The sequence below is a fragment of the Pavona decussata genome, unplaced genomic scaffold, assembly GCF_977016875.1.
Source record: "Pavona decussata unplaced genomic scaffold, jaPavDecu1.1 SCAFFOLD_67, whole genome shotgun sequence".
In the NCBI taxonomy this organism is placed as follows: Eukaryota; Metazoa; Cnidaria; class Anthozoa; order Scleractinia; family Agariciidae; genus Pavona; species Pavona decussata.
The window spans coordinates 742,198-762,507 of NW_028145486.1; the positions used below are offsets into that span (position 1 = coordinate 742,198).

General features: G+C 35.9%; 1 protein-coding gene across 6 annotated transcripts; it reads right to left on the reverse strand.

The window, feature by feature from the left end:
* Positions 1-1,531: 1,531 nt before the first annotated feature.
* LOC146477943 (adenosine receptor A1-like) lies at positions 1,532-20,083 on the reverse strand. Of its 6 annotated transcripts, none has more exons than XM_085112659.1 (3): positions 19,840-19,932; positions 9,282-9,498; positions 1,532-3,695 (listed from the first exon to the last, which is right to left on the reverse strand). In XM_085112659.1, the coding sequence occupies exon 3, from the start codon at positions 3,685-3,687 to the stop codon at positions 2,593-2,595; it is 1,095 nt and encodes a 364-aa protein (XP_084968785.1). In that variant the 5' UTR covers positions 3,688-3,695; positions 9,282-9,498; positions 19,840-19,932; the 3' UTR covers positions 1,532-2,592. The 6 variants fall into 6 exon arrangements, with proteins under 6 accessions (XP_084968785.1, XP_084968784.1, XP_084968783.1 ...); XM_085112658.1 differs by lacking the exon at positions 19,840-19,932 and adding an exon at positions 11,570-11,722; XM_085112657.1 differs by lacking the exon at positions 9,282-9,498 and having other exon boundaries at positions 19,840-20,083.
* Positions 20,084-20,310: the final 227 nt, after the last annotated feature.

Consider the following 20,310-nt stretch of genomic DNA (forward strand, 5'->3'; position numbering starts at 1 on the left):
ACAAAGAACGATGCGTTTGGACGGTTCACTATTCAGGTAGCAGGTGGAATTGTTGCAGTAAAGTTTGTTCACGTCTCAGGCGCTGTGGCCAACTCAAAGAATACTTCAGGAGCAAACTGGGGAAATCCATCCCACCAAATACTGACCGTCCTAACGGATGACGGCAACAACGTTTTGCTTCCCTTAAAATACACTCCCCGCGAACCCTACACCTACACATTGCAAGGTTATAGTAGTACATCACCAGAGCTGTTGTTTAATATAACTAATCCTAGCTCACCCTCTTCCCCTGTCTCGTTTTCTGGAAGGATCTGGTTTGTAGAAGATCTGTTTGATTATTCAGAAGGAGACAACTCGGGTGAAACATGCATGGATCTATTCATTTTGTATCCGATATAAATGTGGCTATGCGTGGCCGGTACCAAGTGGATCTTGTCCGAACCGGCTCTCAGTTTCGCATCCGTTCACACGTACTGGATCAAGCTTAGTTCTTCAGATGTTTTTATTATATGCCCTTTTTTCAGATCGTGTCTAAGAATACACACGAATGACCACCAGTGAGAATTCATCAAAATGTTATACTGACGTCATAATGACGTCCATTTTATTAAATAGTCACTATTCAACCGCAAATGGACCGTTTCCGGAGTTTTAAATAAGTTAATTCGACAATAAAGACATTTTCGAGAGAGGGGAGGGAGTGGATGCTAGGGGGGGGGGGGGGAATCCGAATTTGTCCACGCTCTCTTTTTTGTTGATTGAGCTTCTTTGCGCAATATTGTGTAATTTTCATATTTCTCCCTCTCTCACCACCTTGAGATTCCTGCTTTCGCCCTCTTCTTTCCCGCCTACCCTACAACTTCCCCGCTCCCTGTTTTTTTTTTTTTTTTCGGGTTGCCGCGCCCTGACACCCTCCCCACCCACCCACCACTTTTCAAGAAAAAAAACAAATAGAATGAAAGGGAAATGCTTAGCAAAAAATGTTCAGATAAAGAATAATTGAGTGAACAATATGCATTAAAGGAACTTTCCCACGATAAACAAATCTAAACAAATCATTCTTTCGATGTTTTGCAGTCCCAAAGTTCGTAAAAGACAAAGCCCAAAAAAAAGAGGGGAGGGTAGCATTAAAGAAACCAAACTGATTGCAGGGACTGACGAAAAAAAAGAAAGGTAACCGGAGGCGGTAAATTTATACCCCGACTTATATTCCGGATCGGAGAGCTTATTATCCCCGTATTAGAATTTGAGGGCTTACTAATTGGGGAGCTTACTGTGGAAAGGTTTCTACGTATGGAAATACGAATTGGGGGCAAACTATGGGAAGGATTTTAGCGCATGGGAATTGGGAGGCTTACTACTTGAAGGCTTTAAGCGTAAGGGAATATAAATTGGGGGCTTTCTTTTGGGAAGTATTTTAGCGCATAGGAATTAGGGGCTTTCATTTGTAGGGGGTAGGGTGGGGATGGGCTTATGTTTGATTGGATTTAATTCGAAATTTTAAAATATAACAATTAAACGTCTCTTCTTAATTACATTAATTCCTTTATTCTTTTCCGGGTAATTGCAAAGGTACACAGCTTAAAAACCTTCCACGAGGAACATACTTGGTCTGTTTACTTCAATCTTACGAAAAAGCAAATGGCTGATTATAACTGGTTACGACTCGATGATATGTACAACCTACAAAAGTCGAGTGCGGTAATATAAAGGCTTGTAACTAGTATTCATGTTTTCGAAATTAAAGATAAATTGTCATAAATAAATGTATTTACGGCTTTGTAGTCGTTTTATTGCAAGTTCGTAAGTATCAACCTTTTTGTGCGACAGGTTGCCAAAGTCTTGTATATCAAGGAAATGATCCTGCCTTTGCTTCGTTTAAACGCTTTGAATATGAACTTCTTTTCCAAAACAACTATTTTGTCATTAATCAGAAAAACTAACGCAAAGAGATTTCGACGTTTCGATGACATCCTGTCATTTCATCATTTCTGCTAATGCTGACAATTTGTTTATTTTATGGCTAACTTGTCGGACCAAAAGAATTATTTAAATTGAAACTTAAAATACAACAGTGTACACAGGCAAATAAACTCAGGCAGGCGGTTGCTTGTGTGCATATGATTGCAGTCCATGACTATTAATTTTGAGCCAAAAGTGGATAACAAGAGCTCTTCTCACCTTTGAAATCCTCATTTAAATTGTACATATGGCAATAAATTGGTCAGTGCTAAAAAGCGTTTAATTTAATTAGTCAATTCACTGGCATGTGAACTGTTGTGAGCTACCTTAAAGGAATAGCTTTTATTAAGTGCTGGAAACGGTTATGAGCCACTTAAACTAATGGCTTTTAAAATTTTGCAGTTACTGGTTTAGTTGTATTTTTGTACACGCACCTTGCAGCTCAGTCTGCTTGCTAAAGGTTTTAAGTTATATAGTCTGTAATAACAATGAAAAACAGTTCTGAATGCTATGCTTCCTTTCCGTCCTTTGGGCGAAAATGAGCCTTGGTCTCAGTTATATTTCATTCATTTTTCTGTTTGTGATAGTTTACAGCTGATTGTCCTCTGAACCAGTCTTTAATCAAAATTTTTACTGCGTTTCTAATGTACGCACATATCTTCCTTCGTCCATTGTCGATTTAAAATCATGTGCGCCTTCACTGATTGTGCTACCTCTAAAACGCATAGTTAATTCAATAGTTGGATCGTTTTTCTGCGTTTGGGAGAATCGCCAAGAAATCTTCCTCAAAATCTTGAGAAAAGCGTTTCTGAAGTGCTTGCTTCTCCAGCAGTAGATCATGGGATTAGCAAACGATGATGTAAAAGTCAGAATCTTTACAAAGGCATTGAAAATGCTCCGCTTCGATTGGAAGGTCTCCGAGAAACACTGTGGACAAGTTTTCTGCAGAAAGTAATAGAAGCAGGAAGGAAACCAGGATGCCACGAATACTCCAATCACAATCAATATAGTCATGCTCGCTCGACGCTCATTGGTTGGCCTAGCCCGGTTTAACGTACCTTTTCCTAAGCTATTTCTGTCACTCAGTATTTTCCTTATATGGATCCTTGCCGTGAGGTAAAGGTACGTGTAGCACGTAACGATGACCATAAATGGAACGATGACGTTGCATATGATAACCATGATGCTCCACCACCGTGTGGGATTGTAGTGGCATTCCTTATAAGGATCGTTTGGATCCCATGGGACAAATGGAAGAGAAGATATGACCAATGCATCAAACCACGCAAATAGCAATCCTAGTATCACTCTACGATGTGTTACGGTTGTCGTGTATGTCAGCGGAGATTTCACCGCGAGCAGGCGCTCTACGCTGATAACGGATAAGCTCAGAATGGAGGCGTAGCCTGTGAGAAAATATGAAAAACGGAAAACATCGCAGACGATGATATCGACTGAATCCCCAAGAGAGAACTTTTTTAAGATGTAGCTCGGGATTGCAACCACTCCAGCGAAGAGATCTGCGATCGCCAGGCTGAACACTGATAAATACGTGGCGCTATGGAGAGCTGGATGAATGATGATAGCAGTGACGACAAGACTGTTGCCAAGTATCGTACCGAAAGACAGAAACGAGAGGATTATTACCACCGGTGTTAGTGGGAAGGCATCTTCTCCTAAGTTCTCAAGATGCAGTGTGCTGTGTGCAGAGCTGTTGTTCATCATGAAATGTTCTGTAGAAAATGAGAAAATAAAAATATTTCGCGCGTGTTAAATGTTAAACGGAAAATTCTTGTCCATTACCTTGACATTCAGCTGGTTAAATACTAAACTGTTTTAGGATGTAATTTGAATTTAAATTACGTTTTAAAACCTGAAGGAAGTCATGACCTGATAAAGATCTCAAAGATCTAGAAATTTCCAAACAAATTTATTGTTGGCAAGGCAAATTCACGTCAAAATAACGCTCAGTCTTAAGGGACATTTCCAAATATTAAAGATAAAACAGAAATTAAAAAGATAATATTAATGATATTTTTACGGTACAGTTTGACGGGATCCCCTCAGTGATGATAGCAGATAAGTGGATGTATTAAAACTGTAGTCCTTTCTAACTAATTATTTATAATTCTTAAACTGTTAACTTGATATTAGAAAACTGTGTTTCATTAAAATAGGATTCTAAGAACAGACATAAAGTTTTAGTCCCCTACTGGAGTCAAAGCCGTACGTTCAGGAGAACTCCGTCTGCACGGTCGCACCGACCACTGAGCTACGACAAAAGTGACGTACCCGACTATCACCATTTGCCAAGCAACAGACACTTTCCTCTGGGAACTCCTGTTCTGAGTAACTGAAGACAACTTGTTCGATTAATACTTAAGCCCAAAAAGTACTATCTCGCTCTCTATTATTAGTGCCGCCTTTGAGGGTGAAATTTGGTGTATATTTCAAATACTGTTTCCCGCTGTGCTTCCGTAAATACAAGGCGCCGTAATATTCAAATTATTTTACAGAGACGAGACAAACAATGCCTGTTTATGCATATCTGCACCTAGAATGGTATAGAATTAAACAACCCCAATTGTCAATATTTTAAAAATAAAAGTCGCAGTCCGTAACATATATTTCCCCCAACGTGATATACTCACTCGAGTATATGGTACAAGGGGGTTAGTTTTTAAAGAAGCTGTGGTGTTGCGTCGGTAGCGGAGTATTCGTTTTTAGTAACTGATTCCATAAGGTAATTTAGTCACCGTGAAGTGATTAGAAAGCTGACGTTCCTATCGATATCCCTTCGTCGGTGCGAGGGGCGAGTGCTCGAAGGGCTAGTCCGATCTGAAAGATACCTAACAAAAACCGTTCGCCAAACGAACAATTGTGAAATTCTTCAGATGATTTCAAAAATTTATTATTTGCTTAAAGTTAGCGTAACCATGAGCACTTTAGGTTTAACTTTTATGCCTTTTTTTTCGTAGCTAACCATCAAATGAAAACTCGCCGCGACGCCCGGAGCCATTTAGCATTATTGTTTTTTTTTTTTTTTTTTCGTAGCTAAACATCCAATGAGAGGTCGTTGACGCCCGGAGGCACTTGGCTTTACTAGCACAAAAATTCTAATTCTTATTCGGTATATTCTCTTTGTGAATTTACGTACAGCTCAACATGGTTTTTGAATTCGAATAATAAATTCACGAAAAGTCAATTTCTCATCCAAAATCTTAAGCTGTAACTATTAATCATGTTTTGATATAAATATAATCACACCCTATGGAGTAGATCCTCAACGTCAAGTGTGGGTCTTGCCAGGTACTTTGTATCCACAACTGGCGGTTAAACAAAACGCCGTAGAGAAAGAGAAAAAAAAAAAAGAAAAAAAGAAAGAAAACAATCAATTCTTAAGCATTTGAATTTATAAGACTTTTTACCATACTACGACTAGTAAACAGAAACAAAAAGAGGTTATTATTACCTTGTACCTTGCGTTTTTTAGAAATTCGGTTTTTAGTCACGCAAGGCCGTAAAAGTTTTTGGCAATGAAGTCCAGTAAATTCACATGGTGGAAAATTATGTTAACATTCTAACAATTTGCGCTTTTTTTAGAACACGTTGCCAACATCTCTAAAGAGCTACTGCCTGAAAAACCAACCAGTTATTTGTTATTCGGTGACATTTTTCATTAAAATATGTAATTTCATACAGCATTTTTTCTGTCGTTTATTTGTACTCAGATCTTAGAACCTAATCGGACATTAAATGTAGCGTAGCTTTTCGGTAAAGTAGCCAGAAACGTTCAAACTGCCTTTTCAAAGAAGGATTGTTTGAAAAAATAAGGAGCGACTAATTGCGATGGTATATTTTAAGCGTGGTAAATAAATGGCAATAAATTAAGTGTGTTATTCAGTGAGAGGCAATCATGTCTTGGGTTCGACTCCTGATATGAGCACTCGGATTTACTTTCACTGAGTATGCCTGTGTCATTCACTGTATAACACTGTCAATAACATTCTCAATGAACGACTATACACTAAGCTACTAGCAGGAAACAACGGCGGAAATGAAAGTAATTTCTCTACCGCTGATATATCTGCATTAACTGCAGGATACCCGGCTTAACCTTATTCCATTATAGCATTTGACTTTTTTTTTCATTTTCCAACGATCCTTTCATAATAAAACAGGACAAAACAGTATCAGACTGGACAAGCATTCGTAACAGTAGATACACCGCCGAACAGTGGGAGGTGTCATTCAAAACTGTTATAAATAAAAGCAGTATATAGCCAACTTATACCCTTAATAACAACAAATGACATAGTAGATAAGTCACAATGCAGGTCACACATCGTATTACCATTTTGAGATGGATTACTGTTGATGAACTCGCGATCGAAGTGGTATTTATAATAAATACGTATGCCGACAGTTATAGTAAATAAAAGCACAATTTTCCTTCTTCCTGAGCATGTTGATGTAAATCTAGAGCGTAAAAAAATAGATTGTGTTCCCTTTCACTAGTAAAATAATATTTCTGTTTCATTCTCAGCTCTCTTGCAAAATTTCATGGCGACATTGTATTTAATCTCTGACAAAATTAATAGTGTATGATTTCAAATACGTAATCAAGGAAAGAAACGAAAAGCAACTCCTCCACTTATTCAAATAATGTTGATTTTCACTAATCTCAATAAGAACATTACCTTAACACTTAATCCTTGCTGCTTTTAAGTGCATTCGAAGGTTTAGCATATAAAAGTTTGGCATAGAAAGCTCAAATCATTAATAATATTAATATTCCAATTTTGTTTATTAAAAATATGCTTTGTCATTCAGCTGCAAACTTTTGATATTTGACTGTCCTCCAAAACTATCATTTTATGCTATAGAGTCGCCTTCACCTGTTTCCATTTGTGTACACAGTTTCCATTTGAAATATTGTGGCGTTTGTTAGATTAAAATATTCGACAGTATTAAGACCCTAGTTTTTTTATCTTTTTCGTTCGAAATAGCTGCTACTTACAATTTTTGAGTCCTGAAATAATCTTGATATTGAGCGCAAGGTGATCCTACTTATGTGCGAAACGACATCTCAAGGGAAATTTTAATTTTTGTTACAGAATCTAAGTATTTACATTTAGTTTTTAACATTTTGGAGATTTAATGATACGGTTTATTTTTATAAATTAAGAGCCAATCAGAATGAGCTTGACATAGTGCAAATTGAAAAGTCATCATCTTTTTTTTTTTTTGCCGACATATTCTGTGTGAAATGACATATGATCATTAGACCAAAAATGAAGCGAAACGTGCGACGCATAACAAACCAATTGCGCGAGTAATTATTACAATACAGTCTTCAGTTTCTGTTAGGCGACGTATATATTGGGTGGCCTCATCGACCCTGCTTAGGTGATCGCCTTAACTAAAGAATTCAAAACATGTTAAGCTGAAATAAAAGTTAGATAGCATTTAAATTAAAGGTAGCTTTAGCACACGTCGAGCCCAGGAACTATTGCGTTGACAAAAAATACAATTAAATAGAAACAAAACCAATCGCGCTGTGCTATGCAGATAGAAAATCAAAATCGAGGGCCATTGGGGACCTTCTAGAGTGCAACAGAAAGGTGATTGATTTTTAGAAAGTCTAAATTAAAGTATACGGCGTCCAATTTTACAAAAAAATCGGCACACAGCCTGAAATAATAGAAGATTTGAATTTTTAGTTGCAGAACTGAATTGAAAGAAGCATTTTTGCTCCTTCACTACTGACGTCCATTGCCGTGTTCAATCAATTTTTGCTTTGGATATTTAACTACAGAGATTTATTATCTGAGTCAAGTTCACCCAAGTGAGCATCAACAAAAGCATTTGCTACGCATTGTAGCATTTTGTGTAAGTTCGCAACCCTAGGCATTAGAGTTGGCTAATTCCGTGTACTGAAGAAAGACGAGAAGCTACGAAAAAAAAAATGCAACGTCTATTTCACTGAATATTTATTCAGTGAAAAACAACTTATATTTATACTTAAATGTAAATATATGAAACATATATTTGAACTGCGGATGAAAGATCAAATAGAAGAAAGATACTCGCAGTTACTACGTAACGTAAGCAGTTGCGAAGAAAAAGCCTGAAAAAAAATCAGGCTTTACCGCGATTCGAACCCATGACCTCTGCGATGCTCTAACAATTGAGCTTTCAAGCCAACTGGGATCTGGTGAGAACTCACAATATGACCAGCTCCAAGTTGCCTTGAAAGCTCAGCAGTGGTAGAGCACTGCCCCGGCATCGCAGAGGTCATGAGTTCGAATCCCGTTCAAGCCTGAATTTTTTTCAGGCCTTCTTTTCGCAACTGCTTAAGCTGCGTGGTAACTGCGAGGATCTTGCTTCTATTTGATTATATTTATACTATTTATGCCAAAATACAGGCACCAACCAACCATCAGACGGCGAGAAGATGTCACAATGATAACACATTATAAAAACCATTAACATCATTTGTTGTAAGCATCTTGAATTACGATAACAATAATAAAATCATATTTATTGCTTGTATCGCGCAATTCCAGTGGAATATGATCATATGTACGTTCCATCAAAACAGCCTACAAATAAAAATAGAGTCAGAGGCCGGTAAATATGCACAATTAAATTAGTTTATGGTCGCGTTTCTTGAAAAGGAAATTGGCAAGCACTTTTCTCATCTTCACTTTATTCTCCAGTCGGTAACAATTTTAGCAAAAGTTGTGGATGGCTAGAATTTATTCACGAGTATTATCAAAAGGAAACTGTCCACTTCATACGGTATTTTCTACAGCAAACTAAAGCGCGTTTGTCAAACTTTCGCAGTAGCTAGCGAAACGGATAAATAAACCTCAAATTTTGTAACTTTGACTATCCATGGCTAAAAGACAGGATTATAAAATGGAAAACCGTATGTCACATTTAAACATCGAGAAAAGTATTTAGCTTTCGTAAGATAAGAAAATGTAAAAATTAATAGTAACAAAATGTACAAAGGTGAAAAGGATTTTTATATTCAACTTCTTCAAATTATGATGCTGAACTTTTTTGGGAAAAGGAAGACTATAAGTTATAATAAAACTGTTATTTAGTTGTTATATAATTTGTGTACGATGAAAAGAAAAACGAAGATAGGAAGTCTTGAATCGTTATTTACCGAGTCCCGTCGTTGTTCAATAAAGAATACAAGCAATTCCAATTGACCGTGTGTTAATTCTAGGCATAAAATATACAAACCTATTTGAAAATCTATAGTCGTCAAACATTGTCAGAAGCAGAAAAATTGTGTTACTCACCTCAGTTCTAATAACAGATGAATTAACTTGATGTTGAGTTATTTTTTCGTTGTCCCACTTCAAGGTGTCAACATCCACGTTCTTTAAATGCAAACAGGTTAGAGTGGGGCCTGCCTTTTAAAATAAAGTTTTTAAATTTGCCATCTGATTTGTAGTTCAATGTCAATATTACAAAAAGCGTTAATGAATTGCACGGAGCATGTTAATTGCGAAGCAGCTGTGAAGAAAAAACAATGAAAATTATCTTTTCAAATATTTTTAATTTTATAATGTTTTCAATGTGCTTTCCAGAATTGACTGTGAGTTGAATTGTTTTCGATTTCTTTATATTTCTCAATAATGGAATAAAAACCTGCTTTTCAAAAAATTAAATATACAATGAAAACTAAGACGCATTTTTCTTCCCTGAAGCCGATATACAATTACATAAAACTCTATATTCGACCAAAACAACAGATATTGAAACGCAAAACTTTAACACGGACCCAAACGTAATGGCTTCCATCCAAATTTTTGAAAAAACATTTTTGTTTTTAGTTCCATTTGCTTCGAAATTTCGGGTTTTGTAGTCGAATCGTTCTCAGTTCTTTAAAGCAATTGTTTTCGAGATTTTCGAGAACGCTTTTCCAGCAACATTTCCATTCTATTGGTTTTTTTAAATGGAGTGTTCGGTTTTTCTTTGGAATGGAAAGGATAGCTTTTATACTAGAATTATAATATAATTTCAAAACAGGCATTTGGGGTTTGAAAATGTTTGTTATGCGTTTCTAATTTTCAAGATCACCAGGAAATAAACTTTAGAGGAAGCATGCTACCTTATGCTATCGAAGCAAAATATGCTGTTCTTTAAGATAAAAAATAAATAAACTGTTATGCTTATTGTACTGTTTCCACAAACCTTTCATACACACGATCGATCGGGCGTACGTGCTTGCCAACTAAAAAACAACCTTTCTCGAGTAAAATATCTTTTCGGTCTGCACCAAAAAACCAATATCATATCCGAAAACGGAGATGACCTTTATCTGATATCGCAATTTTCAAGTAAAATTGGAACCGTATCATCAAAAGCTTACATTAATATAATGGTAAAATCAAAAGCAGTAAACATGCACACGTTAAGTCATACATTTTATAGTTCATTGTCGCCAACATGAATGTCAATGAAAACTATAGGACGTTAATAGCTGGAAAGTCACGTCCGCCAAAGCAATAAAAAGGATGAATTTCTAGGAGCGAAAAAAAATTATATACCGTTTATACTTCTCAGTCGTTTCTAGAAAACTGGCAGAAACACGGATAAATATGTCTCCAAACTAAAAAAACATTCTTTCTCAAATGCCGTGTTTCTATTTTTACTTTATTTGAACATAAAAAAGTATTATCCTACTCGCGACCATAGAATATTGTCAACCAAAGTTTATGGCTGTCAATTTTGAAACACAAAAACGTTTCCTTTATTTACACAATTCAGATTTTCGAAGCTTCGTTCACAGACAGGCTTGGACATCAGTGGCGATCACCAACCCGTTCTAATGAAATCTCAAGGGGAACCTATATAACATACACTAATGATTAAAAAAAGGCAAAACAAAAAACTGAGGAGTTAATCAGCAGAAAAGACTTTTCATGTTTTCTTATCCTGTGGCCCTCATATTTTTTACTATCCTTCCACTAAAGAAATAGTTATTAAATAGACAAATTATTTGCATCCACATCACAAACTGACACAGCTCTGTTTAGTTTTTGTGTCGCTGATTGAAGGCGTTGTTATGAAATAATAACCGCATTTGCTATCTATTACTGCTCGATATAACTTGTATGTATTTTTCACAATTTTGGTTTACCCTGTTTCAAGCTAAGCCGTTCATTTCGTGTTGTCCTGTCTTGGGAACGATCGATAATTTTATTTGCATTTTTTGGTTTTCAGCGTCAAAAACAGTGTAATGAATAAATGTGGAACATGTAAAAAGTAGCAAAATTACGTTCGCCCATTGAGCGAACGCTAGATTTCGATAAGCAGTGGATAAAATACCGGCTGACAATGGAAAATATGACTTCAGTAAAACACTGTCTGTACAGCGCTTGCTGATGCAATTTTTCCATTTCAAATTCCTTTTTCTCAAGTGCACAAAAGCTTTAACATCATATCGACAACCGGATTTGCGACAGTTTGTATCGTGTTTTGTAAACACAAAATTGTGGATTTGCATAGTATATAGTTTAAAATTACGCCAAACAAACATAAAAACGTAAATAGGCTTGTACCAAACACTAGCTACACTAACCTTTTTTCCCTTGCTGTCGTGAATATAAATGAGATCAAGCCCCTTTGCGGCGAATGGAAATTTAACAGATTTTGACTAATGAACTGTGGTGTTTAATACACCAGCTACTAGCGGGAGGTGTCATGCTGATGAAAGTGATCATGCGTAATGAGCAGCACTGTGTTTCGGTGTCTACTTCGTTAAGCACCTGCGATTTATGAATAATTAAACAAAAAGCACTTCCATTAAATGAAAGATCGATCAGATTACTTGTAAATGCAGACGGGAACTTCTCAATTTAGAAGCTATCGCTACATCTTTGGAAGAAGCACAGTCTATCTTTTAGTTTCATCTTGCGGGCTTTGAAAAAGATATCCATATATTACAATAATAAGTTGATTTGATGCCTATCAATCCCTTAGCATTATGATATCATTATTCAATCGTTGCAGTCTTCAAGGAGTTCTCTTTTGCAGTCCGTATAATTTCGACTTTATGTTACATTAAGCAACACACCAAGTTTAGACTACAATCTAAATGATTCATGATCACATACGGGAAACGGTGCACTTGAATTCGTTAAACAGATTGCACCTTCTAATGACCTTCAGCCCCAGTCTCTTTTGACGCTCAGTCGTTGAGATGATCAGGACCGACTCATCGTCACCAAGCCTCCGACATAAGGCTATTAGCTCACTAGATAAACAAGTTGAGGCAGCTATTCCTGGTAAAATCTGATCAGCCATTTTGGAAATCAGGAATAGTGTGGTCATTTGCTGGACATATTATCCGTGAAATCGCTAGATCAACTGAAGTATATTAATTAAGGCACGGCTCAGGCAGTTATTTTTCCCAAAAAGTCAGATGGTGATATCGGCGGACCAAGGTTTGCAAATCAGTCTTATCATTTGAATATGTGTGACGTATGCAACTTAGGTCACGTCACCAAAATGGGAACAGTTTAAACGAATGGTAATTTAACTTCAATGGTACCGGACAGGTACCATTGAAAATTATTGAACTTTTCGTTAGTTGTGAAAGTAAACAATGTTTTGTACAAGTACCCAGTCCCCCCTCCCCCATTAAAATATTTGACGTTTGATAGCTTTAATTTAAATTAGCTCAAAGTTCTAAGAGTGTAAGTGATGTACACAATACTTTAACAGACTCCAGACTCCGTAGACTCCAGGAAGTAAGAAAAAAGTATTCCCATTGTGCTTTAAATAGTTTCAGCTTAAAAAAAAGCCTGAAAGGTCACGTAACAACATATGACCTCTCGAATCCTTTTATTTTCTGTAATGACTTCTGGTATCATAGATTCTGAAGTAAGTTAGTGTTATGCTGCCGACCACTCATACAACAAATAATAATAACAACAATGCTTCATTTCTATGTAGCCCAATGACACCTAACAACTAGGGAATTATGAAGAATGTAGCTCTGATAGAAAGCATGAAATAGTTCCCACACATTTCTTTTTCAATTTTTCGCTAGACAAATGTTTGGGAAATTGAAATGCAACACTTGTAGGGTTTCTATACCAGCTAAATCCCCCAAATCTGAAAAGAAAAAGCTCGTACCTATAATCTTAAGTTTACATTTTTTTTCACATTACTAACAATATAAAAAATATTGAACATCTTATCTGACTGTATTTTTTTTCCATTTTCGTCCCATTTTCAGTACGGGGAACGTTCTGGCATATTCGTAATATTGATTCATGTATACTTTCCATCGAATGGCTGCTGTTTTAATCTCCGCTACCATTTCCCTAATATCCTGAGGACACGTTTTCACGAGGCATTTGTGGTAATTTTGATGATTTCAATTTCAGTTTTGACGGCGAAACTGCAGGAGGCAGGTCAAAACTGTTTGAACCGAAGCAAATAAGTGAGCTTAAAGACACTTATTGCAAGGCCCGGTGTTTGAATTAATTTTGGACTCAAATACTGGCCAAGTCATCATTTGTCAATAAACGCTTTTCTACCTACAAAAGGTTAATCGGCATAAAGACGCATTGGCGACTAAATTGAACTAAGAAATAACAACTGAAATCTTCGAACATATTGTTGGACCCATGATTCGAGTTAGGCCTTTTCGGGCAGTCTTTGCTCGTTGGTTTCCTTTCCATTTTTACCTACGTAGTCAGTGGGAACCTTCCCGCGGAGAATACTGCTAGCAAGCCAGCCATGAGACAGCCAGAATTTTTTTATTTCGTGTAGTTTCGAATAAAATACTTTTTTTCTTTGCAAGTAACTGGTACACAGAGAGACCAAATTTTTAAACATCATGATATAGCGCACTTGGACGAGAAAGAAAATATTATTGTTGCATATGAACTTTGTTTGAACTAGTTAGGATGTAAAACTGTGTATCAATTTTTGTGGAAAAAAAACTCCCAACTTTTTACATCATAAAAGCTCAGGAAGAAGAATAAATGAATGAATACCTTTAAACGACGATTGATGGCGTCTTGAGAAGTTCTTACCGCGGTAATAGTCGGTATCAATGAGCGAGCATAAGCAATAACAGTTTTAAAGCACCTTGCGCCTGCTTTAAACATGAGCTTTCAGGTTGAAGATTTGGCATAGAGAGAAAGTAATTAATGCCTTTGGCCATTTGAATAGACATAATAATATTTTTTTGCTTCTTAAAAAGTGCCAAGCTTTTAATATGTGAAACTTTCGCCACCCATTAGGTTACAGAGTTGTTGACAGGTGAGTTGTGACACATCAACACCCTCATTTGTGAATCGATAAATACAAGAAAATAACTCATGATTTTCTGTCTTTTATCCATCTTAACCTTTTTTATTAGTAGTAAACATTTGAAGGTCAAAAACCGAGATATGGAAGAAAATCATTCAGTACAAACCAATAATTGCAATTTAAATTTGTTTCGCTACATTGTGAAAAAGTACCCACATTCAGAACTCCAAATTAACCATTTGCGTGCAAAAGATCTTCGTAGTCAATTATTTTAAAGGCATTAGCATTCGATAGAAATTAGCATGTCTGGAGTAATTGTTTATGGTTCGTTACCATTTCACTATGGCACTAAAAGTTATGCTCTTTGTTTTAGCAGACCTCAATGGTTCTTTTCGGTAGAATAACTGTTAAAAAGGTCATAATCACCTATTCACATTTGATTATGAAGAACAACTAGTGTTGTCTTAAGTATAACGTCTACTACAATTTTTGTGACATGGCAAGATAAATTCTCTTTTTTTGGAAGGGACTAAAAATGTTGTTTGGGGTACGAAATGTAAAGACCTATTAGGATTTTCACAAAGTTAACAGCAGCTTGTGCGGGGGATGGGGTTATGTTCCCGAAACGGATTGAAAATTCACCTACAAAAAAATCCGAAAATAACACAAATATCACATTATAAGTTCTAAAAACAAGCTTGGCAGAGAGAAAACGATATTTGAAGTATTTTACTACAACTTTGTCGTTGAGTACCCTTTTTCCAGCTAGGACCAATTTGGGAAAGCATTCACACTCCGAACCAGATTCCCCAAACCAGGATTGAAAGTTCACATACAAAAAAATCCGAATAAATCAAACTGTGTTAGCATGCGTAAATATCTCTTTATAAGTTCTGTAAACAAGCTGGAAGGACAGAATATGATATTTGAAGTATTTTACTTAATGCCCTTGTTCTTGGACCAGTTTGGACATTACGAACCACTTTCCGTTCGATTTTAACCTGCGTATACGTAGTCAGCAAGAATCTTCCCGTGGACAACACCGCCAGCAAGTTAGCCACGACTGAGCTAAAATTCTTTTCGATTTCGTTTAACTTCGAATAAAATACTATTTTCTTTTTCCAGTAACTGGGGAACGAAGAAACCAAATTTTAAAACATCATGACATCGCACTTGGGTGAGAAACAAAATATTTTTCCTGCACTATATAAACTTTGTTCTTAAGTTAAGATGTAAAACTTTATCTATTACGAATTTTTGTGGAAAAATAAATGGCGACTTTCTACATCATAAAAGATCAGGAGAACGATAAGTTCTTCAAATAACTACCTTAAAACGACGATAATAGGCGTCTTGAGCAGATCTTACTCCGATAATCGCACACGTCGGTCATAATGAGTAAAAAACCCTGAACCGTCAGTTAAGCACCTTGCAGCTGCTTTTGATATTAGCTTTCAAGTCGAAGCTTTGACAAAAAAAGTAATTTTTATTTTTGGCCATTTGAATTGACATATTGTTTTTCTCCTCTATAAGTATCAAGCTTTCAATATGTGGAATTTTCACTGTCCATCAGATTTCAAAGTTAATGACAGCTGAGTTCTTACATACCAACTAGCCAAGAGCACCCTTATATTGTGAATCGATAAATCAAACGAAAATAAACATTTTCTGTCTTTTGTTCGTTTTAACCCGTTTATTACTAGTTAGTATTTAAAGGTTAATTAATCGAGGAGATATTGAAAAAATCATTGTTTGCCAGACAATGATGCAATATAAATTTGTTTTGTTTTACTGATTGAAAAAGAGCAAACATTCTGAAATCCAAATTAACCATTTTCGTGTAAAAGTTGCTCGTAGTCATATATTAAAGGCATTAGTTTTCGATAGAAATTAGCATGTCTAGAGTATTACTGTCTGTGGTTTTGTTACCATTTAGCTGTGGTACTAAAAATTTTGCTCGTTGTCTTAGCAGCACCCAATGGTTCTTTTCGGTGGAAAAAGTGTTCGAAGGGTTATAATCGCCTCAGGGAAATTCGGTGTTGTCTTCATTGAGCATAATGCCTGTGTCTACTATAATTTTAGTGGCATAGGAAGATTGATTTCTCTTGTTTTGGAATGGACAAAAAACTGTTGTTTGGAGTACGAAGCCATAAAGACCAGGGAGGATTTTCAGAAATTCAACAGCAGCTCGTAGGTTCGGGGGATTGGGTTATATTCCCTAAAAGGATTGAAAATTCACCTACACTGAAAAAATCCGAACAGATCAAGCTGTATACGGATACACAAATATCACTTATTAAACTGAAGACAAGTTAGAAAGACAGAAAACGATATTTGAAGTTATATTTTTACTTCAACTTTGTCGTGAGATGCCCTTTTTCTACGACCAGTTTGGGAAAGCATTCACACTACGAACTTTCTTTTTGATTTTAACCTTCATGTACGTAGTCAGCAGGAATCTTCCCGTGGACAACACCACCAGCAAGTTAGCCATGAGTAAGCTAAAATTCTTTTCTATTTTGCGTATCTTCGAAAAAATACTATTTTTCTTTGCCAGTAACTGGGAAACAAAGAAACCAAATTTTGAAACATCATAACATTACACTTGGGCGAGAAACAAAATATTATTCCTGCACTGTATAAACTTTGTTCTTAAGTTAAGATGTAAATCTTAATCTATTACGAATTTTTTATGAAAAAATAAATGGCGACATTCTACATCATAAAAAATCAGAAGAACGATAAACTCTTAAAATAAATGCATTAAAACGACGATGACAGGCGTCTTGAGCAGATCTTACTCCGATAATCGCACACGTCGGTCATAATGAGTAAAAAACCTGAACCGCCAGTTAAGCACCTTGCAGCTGCTTTTGATATTAGCTTTCAAGTCCAAGCTTTGACAAAGAAAGTAATTTTTATTTTTGGCCCTTTGGATTGACATAATAATATGTTTCTCCTCTATAAGTGTCAAGATTTTAATATGTGGAATTTTCACCGTCCATCAGATTCAGATTTGTTGACAGCCGAGTTCTCACATATCAACTAAGAGCACCCTCATATTGAGAATCGATAAATAAACGAAATAAATCATTTTCTGTCTTTTGTTCGTTTTAACCTTTTTATTACTTGTTAGTATTTAAAGGTTAAATAATCGAAGAGACAACGAAAAAAAAAAAACATTCTTTGCCAGACAATGATGCAAGATAAATTTGTTTTGTTTTACTGATTGAAAAAGAGCAAACATTCTGAAGTCCAAATTAACCATTTTTGTGTGAAAGTTGCTCGTAGTCATATATTAAACGCATTAGTTTTCGATAGAAATTAGCATGTCTAGAGTATTACTGTCTGTGGTTTTGTTACCACTTTGCTGTGGTACTAAAGTTTTGCGCGTTGTTTTAGCAGTACTCAATGGTTGTTTTCGGTGGAATAAGTATTCTCTAAAATTTATAATCGCCTGCAGGGAAATTCGGATTTAATTATGAGGAACAACCAATGTTGTCTTCAGTGTAATGCCTGTGTCTATGATAATTTTAGTGGCATAGGAAGATTGATTTCTCTTGTTTTGGAAGGGACAAAAACTGTTGTTTGGAGTGCGAAATATAAAGACCAGGTAGGATTTTCGTAAAGTCAACGACAGCTCGAAGGTTCGGGAGATGGGGTTATGTTCCCTTTAAACGGACTGAAAATTCACCCACACTGAAAAAATCTGAACAGATCAAACTGTGTTAGAATGCAGAAATATCATTTTTCATTAAGTTCCGAAGACAGGCTTGAAAGACAGGTAAACGATATTTGAAGTATTTTACTTCAACTTTGTCGTTGGGTGCCCATGTTCAAAGACCACAAAAGCATTCACACTCCGAACCAGTTTCCTTTCCATTTTAGCCTACGTAGTCAACAGGAATCTTCCTGTGGACAATACCGCCAGAAAGTTAGCCATGGGTGAGCTAGAACGTTTATTCATTTTTTTATTTATTTTATTTTATTTTTTTTTTTTTCGTGTGATTTCGAATGAAATACTTTTTTTTTCACCAGTAACTGGGAAACAAAGAAACCAAATTTTAAAACGTGATGTCATCCTACTTACACGAAAAAAAAAAATGTTATTAATGTAAATTTGTTCCGAAGTTAGGGTGTAAAAATAAAAAAAATATTACCAATTTTTTAGTTAAAATAAATTGAGATTTTCTACATCCTAAAAGATCAAATAAAAGATAATTTCAGCCACAAAGTTATCCATGGGTGAGCTAGAATGTTTTTGTGTTTTTCGTATAATTTCAAATGAAATACTTTTTTTCGCAAGTAACTAGGAAGCAAAGATCCAAAAAGACCTAAAAGATCAGGTAGAAAATAAATTCTTAAATACCTTAAAACGACAATATTTGGCGTCTTAAGGGCGATTTAGACGGTACGATTTTGCCTACGATTTGTCGCATGCGACACGCTTACGCCATGCCTACAACACGAATCGCGTCGTGTAAATCAACGTACAACATCCTTACGACAGACGCACACAACACGAAAAATGTCGTAGGATTTTAAAAATCCTACGACAATCGTAGGTAAAGGCAATGTTGAGTGGCGAGAGTTGTGTACGATTTTTGCATGACGCAAGCAGCGCGCGCTCTAGAAATCGCATGCGACAGTCGTAAGAGAAAATCGTACCGTCTAAATCGCCCTTTAAGCAGGTCTTGAATCCGATAACCGCACGCGTCGCTCAGAATAACTACTGTATGAAACCTGAACCGAATTAAGCACCTTGCAGCTGCTTTAATATTAGCTTTCAGGTTGAAGCTTTGGCAAAGAAAGTAATTTGTGCTTTTGGCCGTTTGAATTGACATAATAATAATTTTTGTTTGCCATCAGATTACAGGTTTGTTGACAGCTGAGTTCTCACATTAAGAGCACCCCCATTTTGTGAATCGATAATACACGAAAATAAAGATTTTCTGTGGTTTGTTCATCTCAATCCCTTTTTATAACAAGTTAATATTTAAAGGTCAAAACAGAAGAGATGTCGAACAAGCCCATTCAGTACCAGCCGATAATGCAATTTAATTTTGTTTTGTTTTATTGTGAAAAAGAGCCGACATTCGGAACTTCAAATCAACCAAGCCCATTTGCGTGTAAAAGTCGCTCGGAGTCAGTTGTTAAAGGCATTAGTTTCGATAGAAATTAGCATAAGGACAGAAAACGATATTTGAGATATTTTACTTCAACTTTGTCGTTGGGTACACCCTTATTTGGGAAAGTATTCACACTCCGAATTGTCAGCAGGAACCTTCAGCGGACTATTTCGCCAGCAAGCTAGCTATGGGAGAGCTGGATTCTTTTATTTCGTGTAATTTCGAACAAAATACTATTTTTTTTTCGCCAGTGAGTAGGAAATTAAGAAACCAAATTTTAAAACATCTCGACCTCCCACTTGGACGAGAAGGAAAATATTATTGTTTCATAATTATGAACATTGTACTTTTCGAAGTTGGAATATAAAATTATCTATTTCAAATTTTTGTAGAAAAATAAATCGCGACTTTTAAATGATATAATATCACAAAGATAAATTCTTCAAATAAATACCTTGAAACGATGATAGTTGTGGTCTTGAGCTGGTCTTACTCCGAGAACCGTCTGTTTGAATAAGTATAAACAACCACAATAGGAACAACGAATTCATTGTTAGCTGTCAGGTTGAAGCTTTTAACCACAGAAAATCAATTATCGTTTTAGCCGTTTTCAATTGACATGATAATATACTTTGCTCATATGTAAGTGTCAAGCCTTTTAGGCTTACTCCTACAATCGAATGCGTCAGCCATAATGAGTAAATTTAAAAACCTGAACCGTCAGTTAAACACCTTTCCGGTGCTTTTGATATTAGCTTCCAAGTCGATCGAAGCTTTTGCAAAGTAATTGATATTGTTGGCCATTTGAACTGACATAATAATATTTTTTGTCTCCTCTATAAGTGTCAAGCTTTTGTTATGTGGAATTTTCATCGCCCATCAGATTACAAACTTTTTAACACTCGTTTTCCCATATCAACTAAGA

Coding starts and splice junctions, on each gene's coding strand:
- LOC146477943 (XM_085112657.1), bottom strand. CDS start 19,936: ATGAATTCGTTGTTCCTATTGTGGTTGTTTATACTTATTCAAACAGAC. Junction 3,696..19,839: donor ACAACTATCATCGTTTCAAG/GTATTTATTTGA, acceptor CATTTTCTACAG/AACATTTCATGATGAACAAC.